Source organism: Cnephaeus nilssonii (assembly GCF_951640355.1).
Source record: "Cnephaeus nilssonii genome assembly, chromosome: 9".
Classification (NCBI taxonomy): domain Eukaryota; kingdom Metazoa; phylum Chordata; class Mammalia; order Chiroptera; family Vespertilionidae; genus Cnephaeus; species Cnephaeus nilssonii.
This window is the reverse complement of record NC_137080.1, coordinates 65948520-65972649: the sequence shown is the minus strand read 5'-3', so window position 1 is coordinate 65972649 and position 24130 is coordinate 65948520. Positions and strand designations below refer to the sequence as shown.

The 24130-nt window shown below is 41.4% G+C and overlaps 1 protein-coding gene across 1 annotated transcript in view; it reads left to right on the top strand.

Annotated features, from left to right (window-relative positions):
- COL19A1 (collagen type XIX alpha 1 chain) overlaps positions 1-24130 on the top strand; it is a 316298-nt gene that overhangs the window by 164265 nt on the left and 127903 nt on the right. Inside the window, 1 exon segment of the mRNA XM_079780963.1 lies at positions 6288-6341. Within this exon segment, the coding sequence (XP_079637089.1) occupies positions 6288-6341 (54 nt within the window).

Genomic DNA, 24130 nt, shown 5'->3' with positions numbered 1-24130 from the left:
TCATGTTGTTGTTGTTTTTCAAAAACTAAGTACTTAATGCTCATCACTGTGAGATAAATCAAAGAATTCAGGTTGTATTTCTTCCTCTAATGAAGGACAAACTTCTCCATATAGAAGTATAAGAATTATAACTTGAATTACTTTGATATCAAGTGGGATTTGTTGATGAATAATGTAAGTTTCTAAATTGGAATTTCTGTAGTTATGACAATTAATGTTCTCACTACAGAAGTACCAAGGGAAGTATAAAGAATCAGAATCTTAGCAGTCATTCATCCATTTAACACCTACTAAATGCAATCCATTATGCTAGATAATATGCAAAGTGGAAAGGAACCAAGAATATATACAATTTATGAAGTGGAATGTCTCAAATAAGGGCAAAAATCATTGTTAGATGAAAGTACAGAATCCAAATTTACAGACTATATATTCTATTACTTAATTTATAATACTTTTAGTTTAATTGACTGAATCAGTATTGACTAAGGACATGCTATTTCAGAATCTATATAACAAAAAGAAATGTGATTTCTAAGTTCAAAAAGCATAGAAAAAGATTATTGTTAAAATCTATCCCTGCATCCACATGGGACCATAATTCATTTATGTCTCGTATTTAAAATGCTGCCAGGACTTTAGAATGAAGTTAAGTTTTGAAAGCACTACAAATGACCTCTATTTTTTAAATTGTCAAAGGTAGGGTAAAATTGTCCATCTAGTTATGAAACCTGTTTACTGTAAATGATAATGATTGAAGCATTCCTGTCCACACAGTTATTTCATAGAGTATTCTTTCTAGTGACAGTTCTTATTTTTCTCTTGTCAGTGTTGCTAGATAGGCTTGCAGGGCTTCTTTCAGTATATGGAAGAGATTCTATTGTTCTTTATTCAAAGACATCTATTTCCTAGCATGCACTGACAACTGCTTATGATAAAATGATAGGCTTTTGAAATATAACATAGAATTTCTCTTTCTGAATACTTACACACCCTGAGGGAAATTCTTTCTTGTGTCATTATACTTCTGTGAAATAACATAAAACTGGTTGCTCCTTTAATTTATGAGCATAAAGTCTTAAATGCCACTTCTCAGAACTAATATGAAAATCTCTTCCCATGACTGGACTGTATGCCTTTATATTTTTATTTATTTGCTTTTTGTAGTTTGTCCTGATGTTTCCAACTTATAAAATTTGTTCCCATTGTTCTCATATTAAAGCATGAAACTTTCTATAATAACAGATAAAGTCTGTTTTCAATTTTAATTTTATATACTCTATTTGAAACACAGAAAATGCCCTAGTGGCATGTTAAGAATTTATTCAGTTTTTGCTTAATCTTATGTTTCAAGTCTATGAAGCATATTCTAAAGCAATAATCATAACAGTTAAAATACACTTACTTGCATAACATTTTTGTTGAAGTCAGTTTTAGGTATCATATGTTCCTCAACATTCCTGGCAAGGGAGTGTAAATAATACATTAAAATGAAACTTTCCTTGTTCACTTGAGCTCCTTTCTTTGATTGAGAAGTTATGAATATAGCTTGCCTCTTTTCACAATTGAAGATGTGTTCACATGCAATTAATCTACTCTATGAACTCTACTAAACATCTGCTGTATTTGTTAAACACTTCAAAATTATGTTCTGAACCAGTTAATTCTAAGTAATTTCCCAGTTAAATATTTACAGGAGCTTCCCTGATGATAAGCTCTAGTCTGTCTTAAATAATCAGCCGATTGTCCAGAGAGGGCTGTGTGAAATGGGACCCTCTGTAATAGGTATCCACTGGAACTTAGAATGGCTTAGCTGGATTGGACTGTTTGTGCATATTTTTATCCTAACCCAAAGAGGTAACAGTCTCATGAATTCCGCTATTGGTCAACATTTTTATTGTCCAGAATTCCACTTTAAAAAAAAAGCCTGATAGACACATGCAGATGTTTACATTGTGACTATTCTAAATACATTCTCAAGTTTCTCTTTCCAAAAAGCAATAAATCTTTACGTTTGTGGAATTTAGGAATAAACCAATTTACAGCTATTTTTATAGCAGACTAACTGGATGGAAAAAGTAGAAAGAAATGGATAGGCATTATTCTTTGGCCAATTAAATCAAAGAAAATAATGTACACATTATGCAGATGTGCACAAAGTTAAGATATGATTCTCTAACTAGAGAAATGGTATAAATCTGTTAAATCTCAAGTAGTGGTCAAAGATTTAAGTAAGTTTCATAACAGAAGTGATGACATAGTTCGTAAATGATAATTCTTAAATGAACTAACTGTAAGGCAGTTTACTCTTAGTCATCAAGGAATGGAATGATCACTATATATGAGGAATGAAGAGGAGACTGAAGGTATTAAAGTCCAAGTTCAAGTTTTAAAAATGAATATGATTATATGGACAGCAGAAACCTATTCCCTACCATCACCACCTGTTATTATTCTATCACTGTGTTTTCTTTTTCTTTCAATTTACTAAGTGTTTATTGAGTCTCTTCTGTGTGTGGTAGAAGATAGGGAAAAAAAGAATCCTCTGTCCTCTGGGAAGGAGGGAGGGAGAAGTAGAAGAGGGTAAAGAGGGGATAAATGGTCATGGAAGGAGACTGGACTTGGGGAAGTAAACACACAATACAGTATACAGATGATGTATTGTAGAATTTTATACCTGAAACCTATATAATTTGTTGTTGTATTTTGTTAATCCTCACTCAAGGATTTTTTTTCCCCATTGATTTTTAGAGAGTGGAAGGAAGGGAGGGGGAGAGAGAGAAACATCCATGTGAGAGAAACACATGGATTGGATTGGTTACCTCCCACACATGCCTTGACTGGGGCAGGAATCAAACCTGCAACCCAGGTACGTGCCCTTGACCAGGAATCGAACCCAAGACCCTTCAGGGCTCGGGCTGACACTGTAACAACTGAGACACACTGGTCAGGGCTGAAACCTATATAATTTTATTAACCAATCTCACCCCAGTAAGTTTAATTAAAAATAAATATATAAGTAATCCTCTAGAACTCTTAGTTAATTAAAATAATAAGTAAAATACATGCATAATGGCATTTACAAGACCATAGTAAGAATGAATTGTGGGAGAGTTCTGAGACAAATGCTGAGCTCTACCCAAGTTTAATTTAAGTAGGCTAGAGCTTCAGTATATCTATAATTGTCATAGTATGTGGTAAGTAAGTCCATTTTTAGACTTTACTAAATGAGAGGAGTAGTGAGCTGGATAATTTAAATAATAAATCATCACCAAATTTTAATGCATTATAAAAATATGATTTTTCTACAGTTGGTTGGCCTGTGCTTTACTAATGACAATATCATATAATTTTTCTTTGTAAATTTCAAATAATATTTTATAAAGGGCAGCCCAAAAATATTCTGAACGTTAATGCAATGTGGCTAGGATTAAAAATTGGTCGTGAATAATTCAAATACTGAATAATCCATTGGAGATTAAAAATAATTTCCAATAGGTCCTAGAGTTAGCAGAGGTTAAGGGTGAAGGGAGAATTCAGAATCATGAAGATCCAAGAGGCATAAAAGTGGGTTATATATGTGAGTGAACTTTATCTTACTATTTGGACATTGCTCACAAAACGTTCTCATATATATTTTTCAATCTCCTGAATACATTTTAAATCAATTTTATTATTTTTATATTATGTAAACTTTTGTTATGTAACTTCTTCAGAAAGTAAAGGAAGTGGAACTTTTTTATTATATGTGGCTCAGAACTAATTGTACTCCATTGACGAATGTTTGGTGTGTGTATTTTTAGTGGCTCATGTTTAAAAACACTGAAAGGGCTGTCAGCATTTGGATGGATGTCAAAAATGTTATATATAAGTTTGACTATTCATGAAATGATAATAATTTCCTAAGGGTAAGAGGGAAGCATTTAATCTAGAGCCAAGATTGTGTCCTTCTTGTAAATAATGACACAACTCCCTGTAATTATATTGTAATTAATACTTATTATATTTGTTTTTCAGCATTTATTTTCTTATATACATTAGGAATTTACCAACCTTATGATGGCCTAATAAGCCAACTTTCCTTGGTTACATAACACGTTCATAGCAACAAAAAGAACTATTTTTTTCATTCCTAGGATTTTATTCCTGCCTAAATCAATAAAATATAGGCTCCATATGTCCCTGTAATATTAAATTTTTCCAAAATTGATAAAAGAATTGAAAATTATAAATACCTACACTTTATTGGTGTTTTATGGAAGAGTCAGAAAGATTTATAGGGAATACTGTGGATTGGTGATATGTGCAGAATTTTTTGTACTAATGTTTTTAGAAAATTACTTTCAACAATTTATACTAAATTCTGAAAACTTTAGTCAAATGAAACCTATCTGAATGAAGAAATTAAAATGTTTCTAACCTTTTTCTAGTCAAAATAAATTAGATAGTAAAATTATGCTTTACAACATTATGAAAATTTAGTTTCTATGAAAAAAATTGAATATATACATGATAAATAAAATAGGTCATCACAAGCACATCTAATGTTTTAGTTTAATAGTAGCCTTGACTTTTAAATAAAAAGGTCATATTATAAAAATGAATCCTAATTATTTTTAAATTGGATAACAATAGAATGTTTCTTTTGAAATGAAGGTGATTTCAGGTTTGTTTGAATATATAGTATACTAGACTTCTCATTTTTTCAAGCCATTTAAGTCATTTAATAGATGATCAATTAATCATAAATATTTGCAAAATCATTTGAAAATTACTGCCTTTACCCAACAGCTTTTATTAGAGTTAATTGATTTCCTTAGATGAATTTTATTTTTTACTCAGACATTAATAGGCACATGCCATGATGAATAAGACATAGATTTTACTATTGTCCTTAGAGTCTTGTGAGAGAAACAGATCATTGTATGAACAATCACTTAAATGAACTTGTGGCCAGTACTTTAAAGGACAAGTATAAGGCACTGTGAGACTGTGAAACAGGCAACCATCTCTTCATGTGGAAAGTCAGGGAAGGTCGGGCTGGGTTTCCTCAAGGTCAGTTTGGCTGTGATGTAGAGAATGGTGGGTCTGTGTCTAGTGTCAACTAGGGAGCTCTTAACAGATGAGCAAGCAAGAATCGATAATTGGGAGCATTAAGAATAGATATAGATGGATCCAAATATACTTTGGAAATGCATTGAAAGGACTTGGCCACTTGGTGTGAAAAAGAAATTTGAGACAGGAATGTAAGGAGGATGCATTCTAGATTTTGTAAAGAGCACCAAGAGGATGTTGTGTGGATTTATTGAGTTGAGGAATGCTGGAAGATCTCACTTTTGAGAGAGGGTCCTAAGTTCGCTGTTTTACATGCTAAATTTTGAATGCCTATGAGCTAGAGGAGACCATAGGTATGGTCAAGCAGAGAGTTGGATATGTGGATCTTCAGCTCAGAAAATAAAACTTGGGCTATAAATCTTAGAATTATTAGCCTAGCGAATTCAAAGCTCACTGACGAGAGAATGTGGACTGAGAGAAAAAGAACCTAAATCTCCCACAATTATAGGTGAATAAGGAAGGAGGAAGATCAGGAGATACTAAGAATGAGCTTTCAGAGCAGTAACAGCTTAGCAATAACTGCTGAAGATTTTATATAACCGGCAGTATCATCATTTTGAGTGTCATGATGAATCGGAATTTTTGTGCAATAGTAACTGTAAGAATCAGGAGACTTGACTTTCAGATTAACAACACCAGGCATTTCCTGGGCCTTTTTATGATCTGAACAAATGTTTATTTTCCCTACCACTTGGCAATATTATGAGAAAGTATTAAATAATGTCTATGATACTAAAAATTAAATGTTATGAATAGACATATGTTGAAGCCATTCTCATAACCATGTGTTTTCTTAGCGATACTTACAGAGCTACTCTCCACTGAAAATATAATTGTGTTTATAGTGTTTAAATATATTTTTTCTGCCTGCAAACATTAGTTTGGTGAAACATGGTTCTGATCACATGGGAGGTTTCACTGGGAGTGAACATTAGACCTCACACCAGGGTAGGAGTTACCTTTTTCTTTTCTGGAGTTAACTATAAAGATAGACCATTCAGAGTAGGACAGTTCATTATTATTAATATATTTCATAGTCTAATCTTGGAAGAGCTCAAATCACTTTAAAAGTTTTGTTTGAACAGTAAAGTAGGTATCAATTTTCACAACATTCTTTGTGAGGCAGGTGTACATGAAACAGGCCATTAACATGTGTCCTTTTCTCCTCATAGGGTTCCCTGGGGATTCAAGGCCCCCAAGGTCCACCTGGAAAAGAGGGCCAGAGGGTAAGTAAACTTGGAACAACTGGCAGGCATTACTAATCCAGGGGTTACTTATTTCTGAACACTAATAGAAATAAAACCAAAATATAGCAAGCAGAGAGGCATAAGGAGAGTATCAATTATCTGAAGGCTGAAATCGAGTTTTGAGCTGAAATTTGAGATTTTGACAGAGACAATTCAGGAAATTCTATATATTTTCAAGATTGGCAGCACAAATGTGTACAGTAATTACCCCTTTAAATCTCTAGCCCCTCTCCATCTAAGAGTTCATTAATCTACCTGAATCAGAAATTTGAATAGTCTTGGTGATAAAAATTACTTCCTTAGATCTGTGCTTTGAGGCTGTCTTAAGCATTTAACCCATTGGGGGCAGAGAACTAGATGAAATAATCTTATGAAGTTAATTTCTAAGCTTCTTATTCTGTGTTCTCACAGTGATGGCCAAGGTGTATATTGCATCTGTTTCTGAATTAAATGCATTCTTCAGCATCCAGGGAACATTTTCCTTCTAATAACTACTCCTTCCTGGAAAACTAGTGGTAACTTATACTTTCTAATTAATATCCAAGATATATAAATAACTCAATAGCAAAGAAATCAATAATCCTATTTAAAAATGGGCAAAGGACCTAATAGACATTTTTCAAAGGAAGACATACAAATGACTAACAGGTATATGAAAAGGTGCTCTACATTGCTATTCATCAGGGAAATGCAAATCAAAACCACAATGAGATGTCATATCTACTAGAATGGCTATTATCAGAAAGACAAAATGTTATAATTTCTACAGATAGTATAGGGATATTTATTCTTGTTCATCATAGCACCATTCACAATAGCCAAGATATGGAAACAACCTAAATGTCCATTGACAGATGAATGTATAAAGAAGGAAATATATATATTTCCATACACACAAAATTGAATATTATTCAGCTTTTTTTTAAAAAAGGAAATCATGCCATTTATGACAACATGGATGAACCTAGAAGACATAATGCTAAGTGAAATAAGCCAGATACAGAAAAACAACTACTGCATATTCTCACTTATAAGTGAAATCTAAAAATGTCTAATTAATAGAAACAGAGAGTAGAGGGTGATTAGTGGGGGTGGGGGAGAGATTTGGAGATATGTTGGTAAAGGGATACAAAGTTTCAGTTATCCAAGATAAATAAGTTATGGAGATCTAATGTACAACATAGGTTGACAATACTGTATCATCTACTTGAAATTTGCTAAAAGAGTATATCTTGTGTTATCACCACACACAAAAAAATAAATATGAAGTAATGGCTGGATTAAGTTAGCTTGATTGTGGTGAATATTTCACAACATGTAACTATATATCAAATCATAAAGATGTACACCTTAAATATGTGCAATTTTTAATTATCAAGTATAACTCAATAAACTAGAAAATAATAATAAATAGGTTTTTCAGTTATAACTGAAAAAAACCCACTTATACTCCCTAAGTAATTTGAGATGGCAGAGTGCATGTGTGTACATGTGTGTGTGCATGTGCATGTGCATGTGAGAAGAACATTTAACCTGAGACCTAAGCTCTTAACAAATTTTTAAGGACACAATGATATTGCACTTTTGTGCGTACAGACATGTGGTCAATTCAGTTCCTCCTCTTGTTTTAATGAAAAATCCTGCCAAGTCATATAGTCAACCATTCTGTTGTTGTACAGTTGCCTTTTTGAATCACTGAGTAGAAATTGATCCATGTCATTATTAAATTTCATCTGGATTAGTCCATAATACCATTCTATTAGTTGGGCTTTTTAGTTTTGTTTTGTTTCCCCAGTGAAATAGCTCCCAATTTTACATATCCCCTCTAAGTACTCATTCAAATCATTAATGAATCCTGAATAGAATAGGATCTGGCATTTCTATGTAATACCAGCAAAGGCTGCCATCTTGTCTACCATTGATATCCTGTGGCATGATAATCAAATCATATACAAATACATTTGAATTCTACTTCCTTCCCACCCACATTTCTTAATTTGGCCTGTAAGATAATTATGAGAGTCTTTGTCATACTAGCTAAAATAAAGAAAATATTTGAATGAGGCTTTTTAAAAAATAATAATGCTTGAAATTGAGATTGTACCCTAGCAAAACTTACATTTCAGAAGTTGGGTTAAAGAATAAATTAAACTTATCTATTCTTCATGATAATTGTGGAGGAATGTTTTCAAATTATAAAGTTCAACCACTGTTCTCTGCAAGTTTACTCCATTTATAAATATGCAGAGTCCAGATTATTTTATATTACCTTTGTTTTCTCTTCTATCAAGAGTGACACAGTGTAAGAAACTAAAGAACAGACTTTAAAGCTGCTGTTAGACATGGTTTGTCTTTATTACTGGTCTTTTACAGGTGTTCTATTTATCGAGAAAAGGTAGCTAGAAGTAGGTATTATTGACATTATCCACATTTACAAATGATTATTTTAAAATATTCTCAGTGATATAATCTGCTTTATAAGCTACTTGAAAGAGAGCATGCTTAATTGATTTAAGAAATGAGCATGCTTTCGTATTTACATTCAGGTCCATATTAGTGCCACTATTTCTTCCCTGTGCAAGAGTTAGGTAGAATTCAGCTCTTTTAGGCATAGAAATGTACTTGTAGATGTGCATATATATATACATACACACATACTTAAATATAAGGCCAGTAATTTTTACATTTCATTGGAGTTTATAATAGAAAACATCATGAGGAGGACAGAGGGCCAGGACACTGCAGGGCCAATAAGTCAACATAAGAGAGGTTCAAGATGCAAGGAGGGCTCAATAGGATTTAAATTTGTAACATAGAGATGATGGATAAGAAAAGAGGTGGTTGGAATTGGTGCCAGCTGAGAGGTTTTAGTTGGATAATCAGGAGAGCATCCTATATAATAAAAGGCTAATATGCGAATTGTCCCCTCGACCAGGAGTATAACCAGGAGTTTGACTGGGAGTTAGACCAGGGGCCGGGGCCGACCAACCAACTTCCCACGTCCCCTCCCCCCGACCACCACCCAATCGGCCCCAATGGGGCAGGGGGTGGGGGGGCAGCCGAACCCCACCCGTGCACAAGTTCGTGCACCAGGCCTCTACTTGGAAACATAAATTGTAAGAAAAGGTATGAGAGAATTGGTGGATTGTGAGGAAGGAGAGGCAGCAGTGGGAAATCTGATGGAGGGATAAGGGGAGGAACTAGAGGGCACCCCGGAAAAGGTATCTTTATGAAAAGTGAAGCATTTCAGAGCTGAGCCATATTCATTGACATTTACATGAACATCTCAAAAGAACTGATGTTTATAAACATTCCCTCTAAGATATAGATTTCTTATACGATTTCCTAATATTCCTAATAGAATCCTCCAAAATATAAAAAATAGTTGTTATTTTAACATAATCTTGGATTTCTCCTTTATAGTTACATAAAGTGCATGACTGAATAATCTTAATTTTAAGATACGTATAAAACTACCATGGCCTTTTTAAAAGAAATTGCTCTAGGCCTCTGAAAAAAACACACACACACAAACATTTGGTGAATCAGCTCTACTTACTTCCACAAACAGAAATTTATTTGGTTGGACCAAAATGACACCTCACTCTTGCATTTCTGTTGCTGGGTGCTAAACAGAAATTTTAAGTTTTAGATTCCTTCTATCATGCTCTCAATTTAGCTTCTATACTTGTGCCTTTTTTCCCCCCAGACTTTCCCATTCCCTTCATATATATCCAGACAACTAACCCTCCTTCCAACATTTTTGTGCATATTTTACTTTCCTTTGAAGTGCTTGCTCGAAGCCAGCTTTGAAGCCTGTGTCTGGGATCAGGATTCCCTGCATTCTAAAGAGCACAGAGAACCTGAACATAGGTAGCTCTCAGCCTTACAGGATATGTCCCTTCACAGCAGCCCAGTCTTGATGGCAAAGGCACTGGGTCATATTTCCTCGACAGGTAGGAATCTGATGGTCAATCCTGTGCTGGCTTCTTAGGATATGAGCAACATGGGGTTGATGTTTAGGCTCTAGGGGCACACAGCCTGAATTTTAGTCCCAGCTTTGCCAGTCATTAGCTGTGTGACCTTAGGCAAGTTCCTCACCCTCTCTGCCTCAGTGTCCTCATTTAGAAAATAGAGATTCTAATAACCCCTACCCACCCCTAGAGTTATTGGAAGGAGAGTGCTGGTTAGGAGTTAGCTGTTGTCATGATTCTCATTCCAATACTAGTGATCTGAAGCTGTTTATAGAAGGGAAGAAAGTATATAACTTTAGAGTAGTAGGAATTGATTAAAGAGAATATCTAGTTGGCCAAGAAAAATTATATAAAGTAAAATGACTGTTTTCACTCCCACTCCATTGAGCCCATCTTATTGAACTCTTATCTGAATTCTTACTTTCTTTGCATGTCCTCCCCCATGTTCCAATACCCCAGAAGCTTTATGAGGCCCAGTGTTGATCCAGCTTCATAATAAAATGAAATAATCTAAAAATTTTTAATTTAAAGGAGCAGAGATGAGGATTGGTGTCTTCATCATGGAGTAGCTGAGGCCTTAATGCTTATTTAGTGCATAAATTGTGCTGATCATATATAAATTCGCCAAGTGTTCATGGAAAAACCTTGCTCTTCTTTTGGCTTGTTTCTGGATTGATTTATATCCTTTATCTAAGAAGATACAAGTAATATAAATAATGTTCTAATAATTCCTGAGTCAATCAGTCTCATTAGGAAAAAGGACAACAAGATCACTGCTTCTGTGAAATCAACACATGCTATAGAACTCATCTAAGCAAAATTTTCCTTAAGCTGATTTGCTTTTATATCTTGATATCTTTTTCAAGTGAAATTTTACCCAGCTAGCCTACCCATATTCAGTGAAGGCTTCATAGAACGCAGCAAGCCAGTAAAGCAGGTCAGGACTGCCCTACTCCCCCACAGTATAAAAGCATTTCTTCTCATTCTAGGATAGCTTATTCCACAGTGCTAACTCCACAGCCATAAAATGACCTCAGAGTTTCAATGAAGCAAGTTCAGGGGCTGGGAGAACCACTAACAATTCTCTGTAGTTGCAATTAAATTCTTATACATGGGCCTGAATTTGGGGGAGGAACCTTATGAAGAAAAGAATGAATAGTGATAAATTTTCAGCTCACAAAGTAATTTGGTTAGTTGCACAGTATAATTAGAGGGAAATAGAAGATTGTTTTCCTATCTTTATGTATTAAAACTGACATTGACCGGTAAAATGCACAGTGAGCATATACAAAAATTATGCTCACTCACTAAAGCTATGACTAGTGTCCTTGTACCAAGAATTTGTATTGCTAACAGGAAAATAATTTTAAATAATAATTCTGCTCTGGTCCTAGGTAGAACAGGGGTGAGGGGAGTGGGAAGCATCATTTTTGCTCGGATCCATATATAAATGTGTTAATATGCATATTTTATGTAACATTTTAGAGGTTCTTTATGCAACAACGAGTAGTTCATGTTTATTGCTCATGTTTTAAATTTCCACTTTACTTCCTATGAAATTTCCTAAGGCTGTCTCCTTGAGGATGCCTTGAGAGTTTACAAAAGATATCAACTTTGATCCTATCTGACATTTCTAATGGGTAACTGGGAAAGTGTGTACCCTGTTCAGGTCCCAAGAGATTGGCAGTTTTCCCCAAACACCTTACTAGAATTTATAAAACTAATGAGAGTCAGAAGATAAAAAATGATAAAATCTATAATTATCACTGCATTTCTTTTTGCAGAGCTTCGAAGCTCACTTTGGGGAACCTCCACTATTGTTGTAATGGCTGATATTGCTGGCTTTGTCTTGCTGTCTTTCTAGAAACTCATCATTTAGGATTATCTAGCTATCTCCAGTTTACCTATGAGACTTTTAAAATTAATACTTACGATGGGATGATTTTATATAATTGAGAAAACTCTTATTGAGTTAAATTTGCCACCTGGGGAGAAAAAATGTACTGTAGTATATAAATTCTACCATATCTTAAATCATATAATGATTTATTTTGCATTTATATTTTCTTTGTATGAAGTAGCATTTGTACTAGGAATGTAAGGCATTGAAACACTATAAGTATCTGTGTCACTATATATCATATTTACAGGTTATACACAATTGTAACTTGACTTTACTCAGTTTAGCTTATGTGCATTGGGTGTTATATGTTGTATGTGTGTGTATGAAGTCACTTATATGCTTCCATTGTTCTAGTCCTCATTTCAGTGATTAAGTGAGAAATCAGTATAGAATATAAGAATTACATACTGGTCTTAGTCCCTTTGTCATATGATACATTTCTCAGAGCAAAAATAGATCATTTACAAATTACCTTCCTGTGCTAGTCCTAACTGATGAGGTCCCAAATAGCATGTGATTTAGTATTAAGCATGTGACTTTACCACTTACTGTTTCACATATTTAGGTGTGATTTAATATTTGTGAAAATTTTTTGTAGCATTTCAGGGTTCTTGTCAGTTAGATGTCCCTCGAGATACAGAATCAGAATTTCAGAAAACGACAAAATTTCAAGGAATGACTCCTGTCTGCTTATCTGAAAATTTGTACTTCAGAATCTTCTCCTAGTGTCCTGCCACCCAGATACTCCTGCTCATTCTAGCTTCGTGTCCCCAGAGCTTCATCAAATATAGCTTCTGAAGTAATGGAGTAAGGCAGGAAGAAGGGAAAGAAGCTAATATATGTTAATGTCAGACAAGTGTCCACCAGGGAGTAGTTGTGGAGCAAGGACAAGAATCCCCCACTTTTGCCTCACACTCCATGACTGGTGGGAACAATAAATCAAAAGAACAAGATGTTGGGAGACAACTGCTAGCTCACTCTAATTAGAACCGGTGAAAAAAGAGACACAGTGGGAGATGCAGCCCAGACTTTGTGAGAGTAGGCCATCCCTTAGATCAAGTTAAATATCATAGCCATTCAATGACAGTGTGCCTGTGGTCCACCGTGGTAAACTTCACTCTAATTAGTGAGTCTCTGTAGCACACTTGAAACAGAAGACAAAGGACCCTGGGAAGGCTGTGACAACAACCACAACAAAAAGATGACAACCAATGTTTGTGTTTCAATAATACATGAGTAAGTTGTTAAGCCACAAGGAGTTAGGGTTCTTATTCATTTAAATGAATATTTATTTGTGTAACACAATAGCTTTATAAGCTATCTCTGTTATTTGGATTAGTAAAGAAGGAATGTTTCATGTTTTTCAAATAGAATGCTGACACTAAATGGCTTGTTTGTATTAACAGACCTAAGGGTTGGTGTCTGCTGTCGAAATATCATCCCATCTCTTAGGAAGTTCTTCCAAGTGGAGACACCCAGGCCCTGAGGTTTGGGGAGAGTGGAGCCACCTCAGAGGGAGGGGCCTGAGAGGAAGACCCGTACCAGGGACTTCACATTTTTTATGTTAGAGATGAAAGGGAACTGTAATGTCGCTCCAGTCCACCAAATAAGGGAACTGAGGTCCCGAAACATTCAGCCATTCTCCAAGGCTGCAGGGCTATTCATGTCTTAGTTATTCTATGTGAGAAGGAGCACTATGTTTTATTTTGTGGTCCCAAACCAAAGTGTAGATTTGCATGTCTTTAAAATGGAGGATATTGAGAATGTAACCAAAGCTACTTTATTTTCTATTTAAGGCCAGACATTATAAGGAACAAATGTACATAGGTCCTGTTGGTCCTGTCGTGGTCTCCACAGATTGTAAAGAGTGGTTATTATGTCCCCATGGCCTGCTTATCTGGCACCACCAGTTGGGAACAAGCCTTGCCTGGTCAGTGGGGAGCAGGGGTGGGAGTCAGAGCTGCTCTTTATCAGCTGTAGAAGTGGGTTAATTTGTGACTTCCGGCAAATCACTCAAGATTCTCAGCTAAATCTATGTTTCATCATAACTCAGCCCTCTGGTATATAATGGGATTAAGCCACAAGCACTTTGAAAGCACCCTGGTGACAGGTGTTCTATGAAAGAGTCTTAAAAATATTACCTACTAAGCCACATAAACACTTAAAGGGAATGGAAAAGGAGAGGACACTTTCCACCACAGTGGCGATATGCTAATACTCCTGCATCCGTATTTTTACTCAGTACAGCACACTGAATACATTAGTACCTACTTGGTACATTTACCATTGGAAATGTCAAGTACAAAGTTATTTATCCATTTGGACACGGTGAATATATGTGTAGATGGCTGCCAAAACCAATAATTACACGTTATTAATCAATTTGGGAAATACTAACATAAGTTTTCAGAAATGCAAAACATTTGGAACTTGAATTATTTTTATGGCCTAGTGACTTTGAAAGCTAGCAAATTATGTTTCTAATAAATAATATATTACCTTAATTTGGTACAATTCCATAGTATTTTGAACTACTTTAGGTGATAGCACAGAATTCTCAAAGTAAGTTTAATTTGATAGTACTTTAGTTTTTTCAATATGTTATATTTCATTTGTTAAGGAAAAGTAGAGCTATTGAAAACAAATGTAATTTATTTTGCAAAATAAATTTAGTGCCTGTTTTGTATGAGGTACCATGGAAGTGGCTTAGGTTGGGTTTCCCTAAAAGCATAGTAATCTAAGATGGAATTCTTGTGCACATGATTTATAAAAGAAACCTGAAAAAAAAGTGAAAAAAGAAGAAAAAGGAGGCAAAACGTAGTTTCAGAAGTCTAGTCTCAGCCTGATCCCACAAGGCAATCAGGAGCATCATAGATTTTATCCTATCTTGGAGCAAGGAGCTAGACTTTGATACCCAAAAACACACTGGGTGGGGACAGGGAAAGTACCTTTTAAAAAAAAATATATATATATATACATTTTTTTTTTTTTTTTACAGAGAGGAAGGGAGAGGGATAGAGAGTTAGAAACATCAGCTTCCTCCTGCACACTCCCTACTGGAGATGTGCCCGCAACCAAGGTACATGCCCTTGACCGGAATCGAACCTGGGACCTTTCAGTTTGCAGGCTGACACTCTATCCACTGAGCGAAACCAGTCAGGGTGGGAAAGTACCTTTGCAGGTATCTCCAGCTCCTGTAGACTAAGGCAGACGGGTGCAGACAGAAGTCATTAGTAGCCAACACCATGGTAGTTGGGTACCAACCAAACTTGGCAGCAATAGCATCTGCACCAAAGGCAGAATAAAACACCATCTGTATTATTACCAAAGTAGCATCCACAATGGCTTTTAAGTGGAAGTGAAGACATGATGAAAACTTTGATAATATTAACCTCACCACCAAGAGAGAAAAAGAGAGAGTGGGGGGAGGGTTATATTGGAGTAGATGACAGAACTGTTTTTTTAGTCTAATCAGTAAGTAATAAAAGGCTAAACTCAGGTCACATTTGTAAACACAAAGTGAAATGGGACAAGATGGGGGGGGAGAAACCAAGATGGCGGCATAGGTTAAACACCTAACCTACAGCCTGGCACAACAATTTCAAAAATACAACTAAAAGTCAAAACGGACATCATCCAGAACCACAGGAAAGCTGGCTGACTGAAATGCCCACAACTAGAAGGAAAGAGAAAACCACAAGAAAAATCAGAGAAGCCGTAAAAGCCTGAGGTATGGAGGCACGGGCAGAGACAAGAGCCCGCGCGCGTGCAGGGAGGACGGAGCCGGAGAGGAAGGGGCGGCTGATGGCCTGGCTGGCGTTCTCTGGCGGGAAGGAGATAAAAGCGCCAGATTGTGCTGAACCCCAGCTCCGACTGCACTGAACCCCAGTTCTGGGCGAAACCCTGGGAAGCCGGGCTCATGCTGGGGGAGTCTGGGCTGTGGGGCGGAGGCACAGAGGAGTTGCGCCGGAGCCGCGCATGGGAATGTGCGCAGAGGAGGGACTGTTGCCTGTGCCGCTGGATTGCCCTAGCGGGAAGGAGACAAAAGCTCCGGACCGTGCTGAACCCCAGTTCCAACTGCACTGAACCCCAGTTCTGGGAAAGACCCGGGGAAGCCAGGCTCATACTGGGGAAAACTGGGCTGTAAGGCAGAAATGCAGAGACACCAACAACAATCCAGACTTAACTATATCCAGTGACACCAACAACAATCAAGACTTAACTATACAAAGAAGGACCAAGATGGAGGCATAGGGCAGAAGCCTGATTGTTGCCTACCACAACAATTTTGAGACTACGACGGGAGAGCAGAGCAGACACCATCCAGAACCACCGGAGGGCTGACTGAGCAGATGCTCTACAAATAGAATAAAAGAGAGGGGTACGCGGGATGAAGCTGATGCCGGTGACCGAAAGACCACACTTTAAAAACTACGGCTCAGGCGACACAATGGCGGCCTGGAACGTGCTCGGCGCAGTTCCCCCAGCGGTCTCCGGCTGAGGGGAAGGCTCCACTCGCTGCCGAGCACGGACAGACGAGCCCCTGGGAGACATGGGGTGGGAGACTCCGCGCTTGCTGACCTCCGAGTCCTTCAAGAATCTCAACGCCCCGGAAGCGGCCAGGTGTGCATGCTCGGTGACCGGCCACCGCTGCAGACCCAAGGGCCGACGCAGCCACCCCGGACCAGCCCGCCGCCGTGCACCGGACACACCGGAGCTTCGCCGAGCCCGCCGCCCACGAGTTCTGCGGCGGCTGCCCTGGAGCTCTGAGAAAATGGCCGAAGGAATTGCTGAGAGGGAATTGACCAACAGGAATTGGGATCAAGAAGACGAAAACCCGCTGGGTCCCGGATCCGGGTGAAGCCGCGCGCCCCTGGGTCCGGGTGAGGCTGAGAACTGGATCAGGGTGAGGCTGGGTCCCGGGTCCGGGTGAGGCCACGCGCCCCTGGGTCCGGGTGAGGCCATGTGCCCCTGGGTCCAGGTGAAGCTGAATCCTGGGTCTGGGCGAGGCCGTGTGCCCCTGGATCAGGGTGAGGCTGGGTCCCGGGTCCGGGTGAGGCCGTGGGCCCCTGGATCCGGGTGAGGCCACGCGACCCTGGGTCTGGGAGAGGCCACGTGCCCCTGGGTCCGGGGGAAGCTAGATCCCGGGTCCGGGCGAGGCCGTGTGCTCCTGGATCAGGGTGAGGCTGGGTCCCAGGCCCAGGACTGGCCACGCGCCCCTGGGTCCGGGTGAGGCCATGCGCCCCTGGGTCCAGGTAAAGTTGAATCCTGGGTCTGGGCGAGGCTGTGTGCCCCTGGATCCGGGTGAGGCTGGGTCCCGGGTCTGGGTGAGGCCGTGGGCCCCTGGATCCGGGTGAGGCTGGGTCCTGGGTCCGGGTGAGGCCGTGGGCCCTGGATCCGGGTGAGGCCACGCGACCCTGGGTCTGGGAGAGGCCACGCGCCCCTGGGTCCGGGTGAGGCCACGTGCCCCTGGGTCCGGGGGAAGCTAGATCCCGGTTCCGGGCGAGGCTGTGTGCCCCTGGATCCGGGTGAGGCTGGGTCCCAGGCCCGGGAGAGGCCACGCGCCCCTGGCTCCGGGTGAGGCTATGCGCCCCTGGGTCCAGGTAAAGCTGAATCCTGGGTCTGGGCGAGGCCGTGTGCCCCTGGATCCGGGTGAGGCTGGGTCCTGGGTCCGGGTGAGGCCGTGGGCCTCTGGATCTGGGTAAGCCTGGGTCCCGGGTCCGGGTGAGGCCGTGGGCCCCTGGACCGGGTGAGCCTGGGTCCCGGGTCCAGGTGAGGCCGTGGGCCCCTGGATCCGGGTGAGGCCACGCGACGCTGGGTCTGGGAGAGGCCACGTGCCCCTGGGTCCGGGTGAGGCCACGTGCCCCTGGATCCGGGTGAGGCTGGGTCCCGGGTCCGGGCGAGGCCATGTGCCCCTGGATCCGGGTGAGGCCATGCGCCCCTGGGTCCAGGTGAAGCTGAATCCTGGGTCTGGGCGAGGCCGTGTGCCCCTGAATCCGGGTGAGGCTGGGTCCCGGGTCCGGGCGAGGCCGTGGGCCCCTGGATCCGGGTGAGGCCACGCGACCCTGGGTCTGGGAGAAGCCACGCGCCCCTGGGTCCGGGTGAGGCCACGTGCCCCTGGGTCCGGGGGAAGCTAGATCCCGGTTCCGGGCGAGGCTGTGTGCCCCTGGATCCGGGTGAGGCTGGGTCCCAGGCCCGGTAGAGGCCACGCGCCCCTGGGTCCGGGTGAAGCTGAATCCTGGATCTGGGCGAGGCCGTGTGCCCCTGGATCCAGGTGAGGCTGGGTCCCGGGTCCGGGTGAGGCCGTGGCCCCCTGGATCCAGGTGAGCCTGGGTCCCGGGTCTGGGTGAGGCCATGGGTCCCTGGATCCGGGTGAGGCCACACGACCCTGGGTCTGGGAGGGGCCACACGCCTCTGGGTCCGGGTGAGACCACGTGTCCCTGGGTCCGGGGGAAGCTAGATCCCGGGTCCGGGCGAGGCCGTGTGCCCCTGGATCTGGGTGAGGCAGGGTCCCAGGCCCGGGAGAGGCCACGCGCCCCTGGGTCCGGGTGAGGCCATGCGCCCCTGGGTCCAGGTAAAGCTGAATCCTGGGTCTGGGCGAGGCCGTGTGCCCCTGGATCCGGGTGAGGCTGGGTCCCGGGTCCGGGTGAGGCCGTGGGCCCCTGGATCCAGGTGAGGCCACGCGACCCTGGGTCTGGGAGAGGCCAAGCGCCCCTGGGTCCGGGTGAGGCCACGTGCCCCTGGGTCCGGGGGAAGCTAGATCCCGGGTCCGGGCGAGGCCGTGTGCCCCTGGATCCGGGTGAGGCTGGGTCCCAGGCCCGGGAGAGGCCACGCGCCCCTGGGTCCGGGTGAGGCCATGCGCCCCTGGGTCCAGGTGAAGCTGAATCCTGGGTCTAGGCGAGGCCGTGTGCCCCTGGATCCGGGTGAGGCTGGGTCCCGGGTCTGGGCGAGGCTGTGGGCCCCTGGATCCGGGTGAGGCCACGCGACCCTAGGTCCGGGTGAGGCCATGCGCCCCTGGGTCCGGGTGAAGCTAGATCCCGGGTCTGGGTGAGGCCGTGTGCCCCTGGATCTGGGTGAGGCTGGGTCCCGGGCCCAGGTGAGGCTACGCGCCCCTTGGTCCGGGTGAAGCTGGATCCCGGGTCTGGGTGAGGCCGTGGGCCCCTGGATCCGGGTGAGGCTGGGTCCCGGGTCCGGGTGAGGCCATGGGCCCCTGGATCCGGGTGAGGCCACGCGACCCTGGGTCTGGGAGAGGCCACGCGCCCCTGGGTCCGGGTGAGGCCACGTGCCCCTGGGTCCGGGGGAAGCTAGGTCCTGGGTCCGGGCAACGCCGTGTGCCCCTGGATCCGGGTGAGGCTGGGTCCCGGGCCCGGGAGAGGCCATGCGCCCCTGGGTCCGGGTGAGGCCATGCGCCCCTGCGTCCGGGTGAAGCTGAATCCTGGGTCTGGGCGAGGCCGTGTGCCCCTGGATCCAGGTGAGGCTGGGTCCCGGGTCCGGGTGAGGCCGTGGGCCCCTGGATCCGGGTGAGGCTGGGTCCCGGGCCCAGGAGAGGCCATGCGCCCCTGGGTCCGGGTGAGGCCATGCGCCCCTGGGTCCGGGTGAAGCTGAATCCTGGGTCCGGGCGAGGCCGTGTGCCCCTGGATCCGGGTGAAGCCATGCCCCTGGGTCCGGCCGAGACCAAACCAGAGGGAGTCGGACCTGCATTACCACCATCTGTCCACCATCCAGAGCTGAGGGGTCAGTGCCGACATGTACTCATAAGGAACTGGTGGACATTGATATTGGGTCTCAAAAGAACTGTTGGTCCAGAAAGAAACTCACTACAGACTGATTCATTTGCCTGTCAGCATAACTATTATTGCTCGTCTCACATTCAATTCTTATAAGTATATCTCTAGTGGCACATGATTTCGCTCATCTAGGGGAAATGATGAACAACATAGACTGATGAACAAGAACAGAACCAGAAACAAGGAGGCATCGATCAGACTATCGGGCCTCAGAGGGAGGATAGGGGAGGGTGGGGGGAGGGGGGAGAGATCAACCAAAGGTCTTGTGTGCATGCATATGAGCCTAACCAATGGTTAAGTTCAACAGGGGGTTGGGGCATCCATGGGGAGGGGTGTGGGATGGGAATGGGGGGGATGAGGACAAATATGTGACACCTTAATCAATAAAGAAATTAAAAAAAAAAAGAAATGGGACAAGATGGGACAGACATCAGAGAAAAAATGAGCAGAGAGACAAGGAAATGGACTTATGTATCAAAAGTGATTACTGCCCTGGCCTGTGTGGTTCAGTGGATAGAGCATTGGCTCCAGTACTGAAGGGTCACGGTTTGATTCCTGGTCAAGGGCACATACCTGGGTTGCAGGTTTGATCCTTGGCCCCCATCTGGGCATGTGTGGGAGGTAATCAATCAATGTGTGTCTCTCACATTGATGCTTTGTCTCTTCCTCTGTCACCCTCTCCCTCCCTCCCTTCCACTCTCTCTAAAAATCAATGGAAAAATATCCTCAGGTGGGGATTAACAGGGGGAAAAGGGGTTACTGACATATCAAATCTGAAATGGTGATAGTGGCTTTAACCAAAGTAGAAAACCCTGGAGGGCAACATTCTTTGGGGGAAGATGAGTCAACTCCCAAGCCTATAGCATTAGATCTGCTGAAAGGATCTGCAAATGGAAAAGTGCTGGCCCTTTAAAATCTGGATTAAAATCATAAGGAAAGGGACAGAGTTTACTATTAGGAAGTCATCAATTTATGGTGATAATTGAAGCCACTCGAGTGGGTAGAATGGCCAAGGGAGAGACTACAGAAAGAAAATAACTAAGGACAAAACCTTGAAAGTAGTGGGTTGAGAGGTGAAGGAGAATGTTAAAAGTATGGAGAAATAAGAAAAGTTTTGAAAGGGGGGAGGTGGTCAACTGATTGGAAATGCTTCAGAGGCATCAGAGAGGCTGGGGTACGAGGCAAAGCCGTCAGTGATCTTGAATGAAGCTGGTTTCTAAGAGTCACTGCTCTGCGCAGAGGTGGCTAGGACGTTTTACAGGTTAGGTCTTGGGAATTGTAGTAAGTATTGAGAAAGTCAGGGGATTAGAGACTATTCTTTTCAGAAGCTGGGTATAAAGATGACAGCCGATCACATAATTTTTCTGGTAATTGACTACATTGGTAAACTGAGGCAAGGAAGTCAATCAGTAGGGAAAAACTGAAGGTGCAAGCAACAGGAAACAATGATAATCCAGAAGTACCAGCAGAGGTTAGAAAACACACACGGGTAAATATGGATCAGCACCTCTACCTTGGGGACACATGGGAGGAGAAGGGGGGTGTGGCCACTCACTTAGGGGGCAAAGTAGGAATCAAAGCATTGTGCATATTCATCTCATACAGAAAGAATTTTTCAGTGTAGATATAATTGAATAAAACTTTTGCTGTTCATAAGAGGCATCAGTCTCAAGACTGTTCATAGTTTTCAGATGGCTACTGCTTTCTTCCTTCATGAACAGCAAGCCCCATTTAGTCAAGTGAAAGCAGAGAGAAATACAGAAGTAGAGAAAGCCATATTTGAAAATGGTGGAGAGGGGTGGAGCATTTGGAGAAGCAAAGGTCTACTGCTGCAATTTCAGACTTTTCCTAGATTCTTGAAGCAGCTGCTGAAAATGTAGGCATTTCTTTTTATCTCCTCTATCTATGCCTTCTTTCTTTTGTAAATTACCAGGGGTATCTTAGAACATTTCTGTTATCAGCCGTTTGTCTGAATTCATTTATTTCGTTTTATAAATCCATTTTGCTAGAATACAGTTCTAACTTCTTGGAAAACTTAGTTTTATTGGTATAATCTAAGTAATGTCAGAGTAAAATATTGCCAAAATTAAATTGTTCTTATCTTTATTGCTTTTGGCAATTTTCACTTTTTATAGCTCTGTACACATTCTGTAAACTGTCATTTATTTTTTTCTCAAATGATATAAAATTTTTGAAGCATGCTAATTAAGTATAATTCCCAAGCTAGGAAATGTCAAGAGACCAGTTTACCAGATAAGTGGTCCTGCCTGTGTCTTTTATCAATAAATCCTTGTGATTATAGTTATAAATTTTATATGGTATACTGCTAACTTACTATGGGCTTAAAATACTTTTCACTGGGAGCTGATAGAAATGAATATGGTGTATTTCTCTGCATGGTTACCATAGAGATAAAAACCTTTTAAAATGTGATAGCACAAAAATTACTAATTCAAAAGAAGTTATGCTTCTAATTTAATATTTAAAATGGTGCATTCTTCCCTTTCTTTTGTATTTTGTCAAAATTGCATGACTTGAGTGTGTCTAATATACTTTTATTGGATAATTTCTAGTAAAAGAAAAACCGGAGCAAAAATTAAATTGGTGAATTCCCCACAGCATTTAGTGTGATGAGGCTTTCATTTCTAATCTTTTATCCTTAAGAGATGCAACATTCCTAATTATCTCCCTCATGCTCCCCCTCTATACTCCTTCTTTCTATCTTGCTATTCCATTTCAAATCTAATTACCTATAATGGCTTTCCTTAAAAACAAACCATTGATGACCTTTCTGTTTCTGCCACATTATTTCCAACAATTAGACACATTTTCTAGCAATAACACAGTTCCAAAGATGAGCAGATTTATGAAACTTTCTCAGATCTTATTATTGTTCATGTTCATATTTTATCATTCCCTTGAAAAATCAAATTAGGACATTCTTGTATAATATTCTATGACTTTGAATTGTTTTTACTTAATTTGATTTTGTTATAAAAATGTCAGCAGCATCACTTTCTAGAGACACAGAAATGAGCTAAACCCACCCTAAAACAGATGATTAATTAAGTGAGGAAAAGTCATCCAATGAAACAAGACCATTGTGGGCGATGTGCCTAGAATGTCCCTGGGAGATCTATGTGATGGAGATAGAGGAAAGGGGGACAAGGTCAAAGAAAATAGACCCTGCCTTATCTGCATTTTCCTTACAATTGACCCTGTGTTTGTTTTCTTTTAAAGCATAGACTACTGTCCACTTAGTTAAAAGGATGTAAAAGGAAGCAGAAGAGTGGAGATGATTGTCCCCAAACAATAGATAGGAATTAATAAACCATGGGCACTGTGCAGTACAATGCTATTCAAGTGTGATGCACAAAGCGTTACCAAACCATAATAAGTACAGAAATTTAAAATACATGTTTAGAAACTTTTAAAACAATTTAATATTTCTGTGTAATCTAAGCAATGCTTATTGGACTCGTCCAGTAGAACAGACTATAAATGAGGTGGTATATTGTTGAACTCACATGGAGGGTAACAGCAGTGCTTGCTGCCTACAAGTCATGAGCATAGGGCCACATCACAACATGTAGCATTTTCAGGTTAGCTTGTACACAAAAATCTGAGGAAATGCAATCATGTATTTTTATGCTATTATTTTTATTTTAATCAAGTTAGGGAAGTAAAATTTGTTATTTACTTATTTATAACCCTAACTAACTAATGGCAAAACAAGCTTCACAAGATTTTTTTTAATTAAAAAAATTTGTTAATGTTGACATTATTGCAGGAGTCCCCCTCCCTCCCTCCATTTTGTCCACCGCCACCCTCCCCCACCTCCGCCTTCCTTCACCTTTATCAATTATTATCTATGTCAATGGGAAATGCATATATGTTCCTTAGGTATTTCCTTCACCTTCTTTATCCTCCCCTTGGGCACCAGCCAGTCTGTTCCATGTATTCATACTTCTGGTTCTATTTTGTTCTTCATTTTATTTTGCTCATTAGATTCCACATATAAATGAGATTATATGGTATTTGTCTTTCACTTAGCATAATACTCTCTAGGTCCATCCATGCTGTCGCACACGGTGTATTTATTAT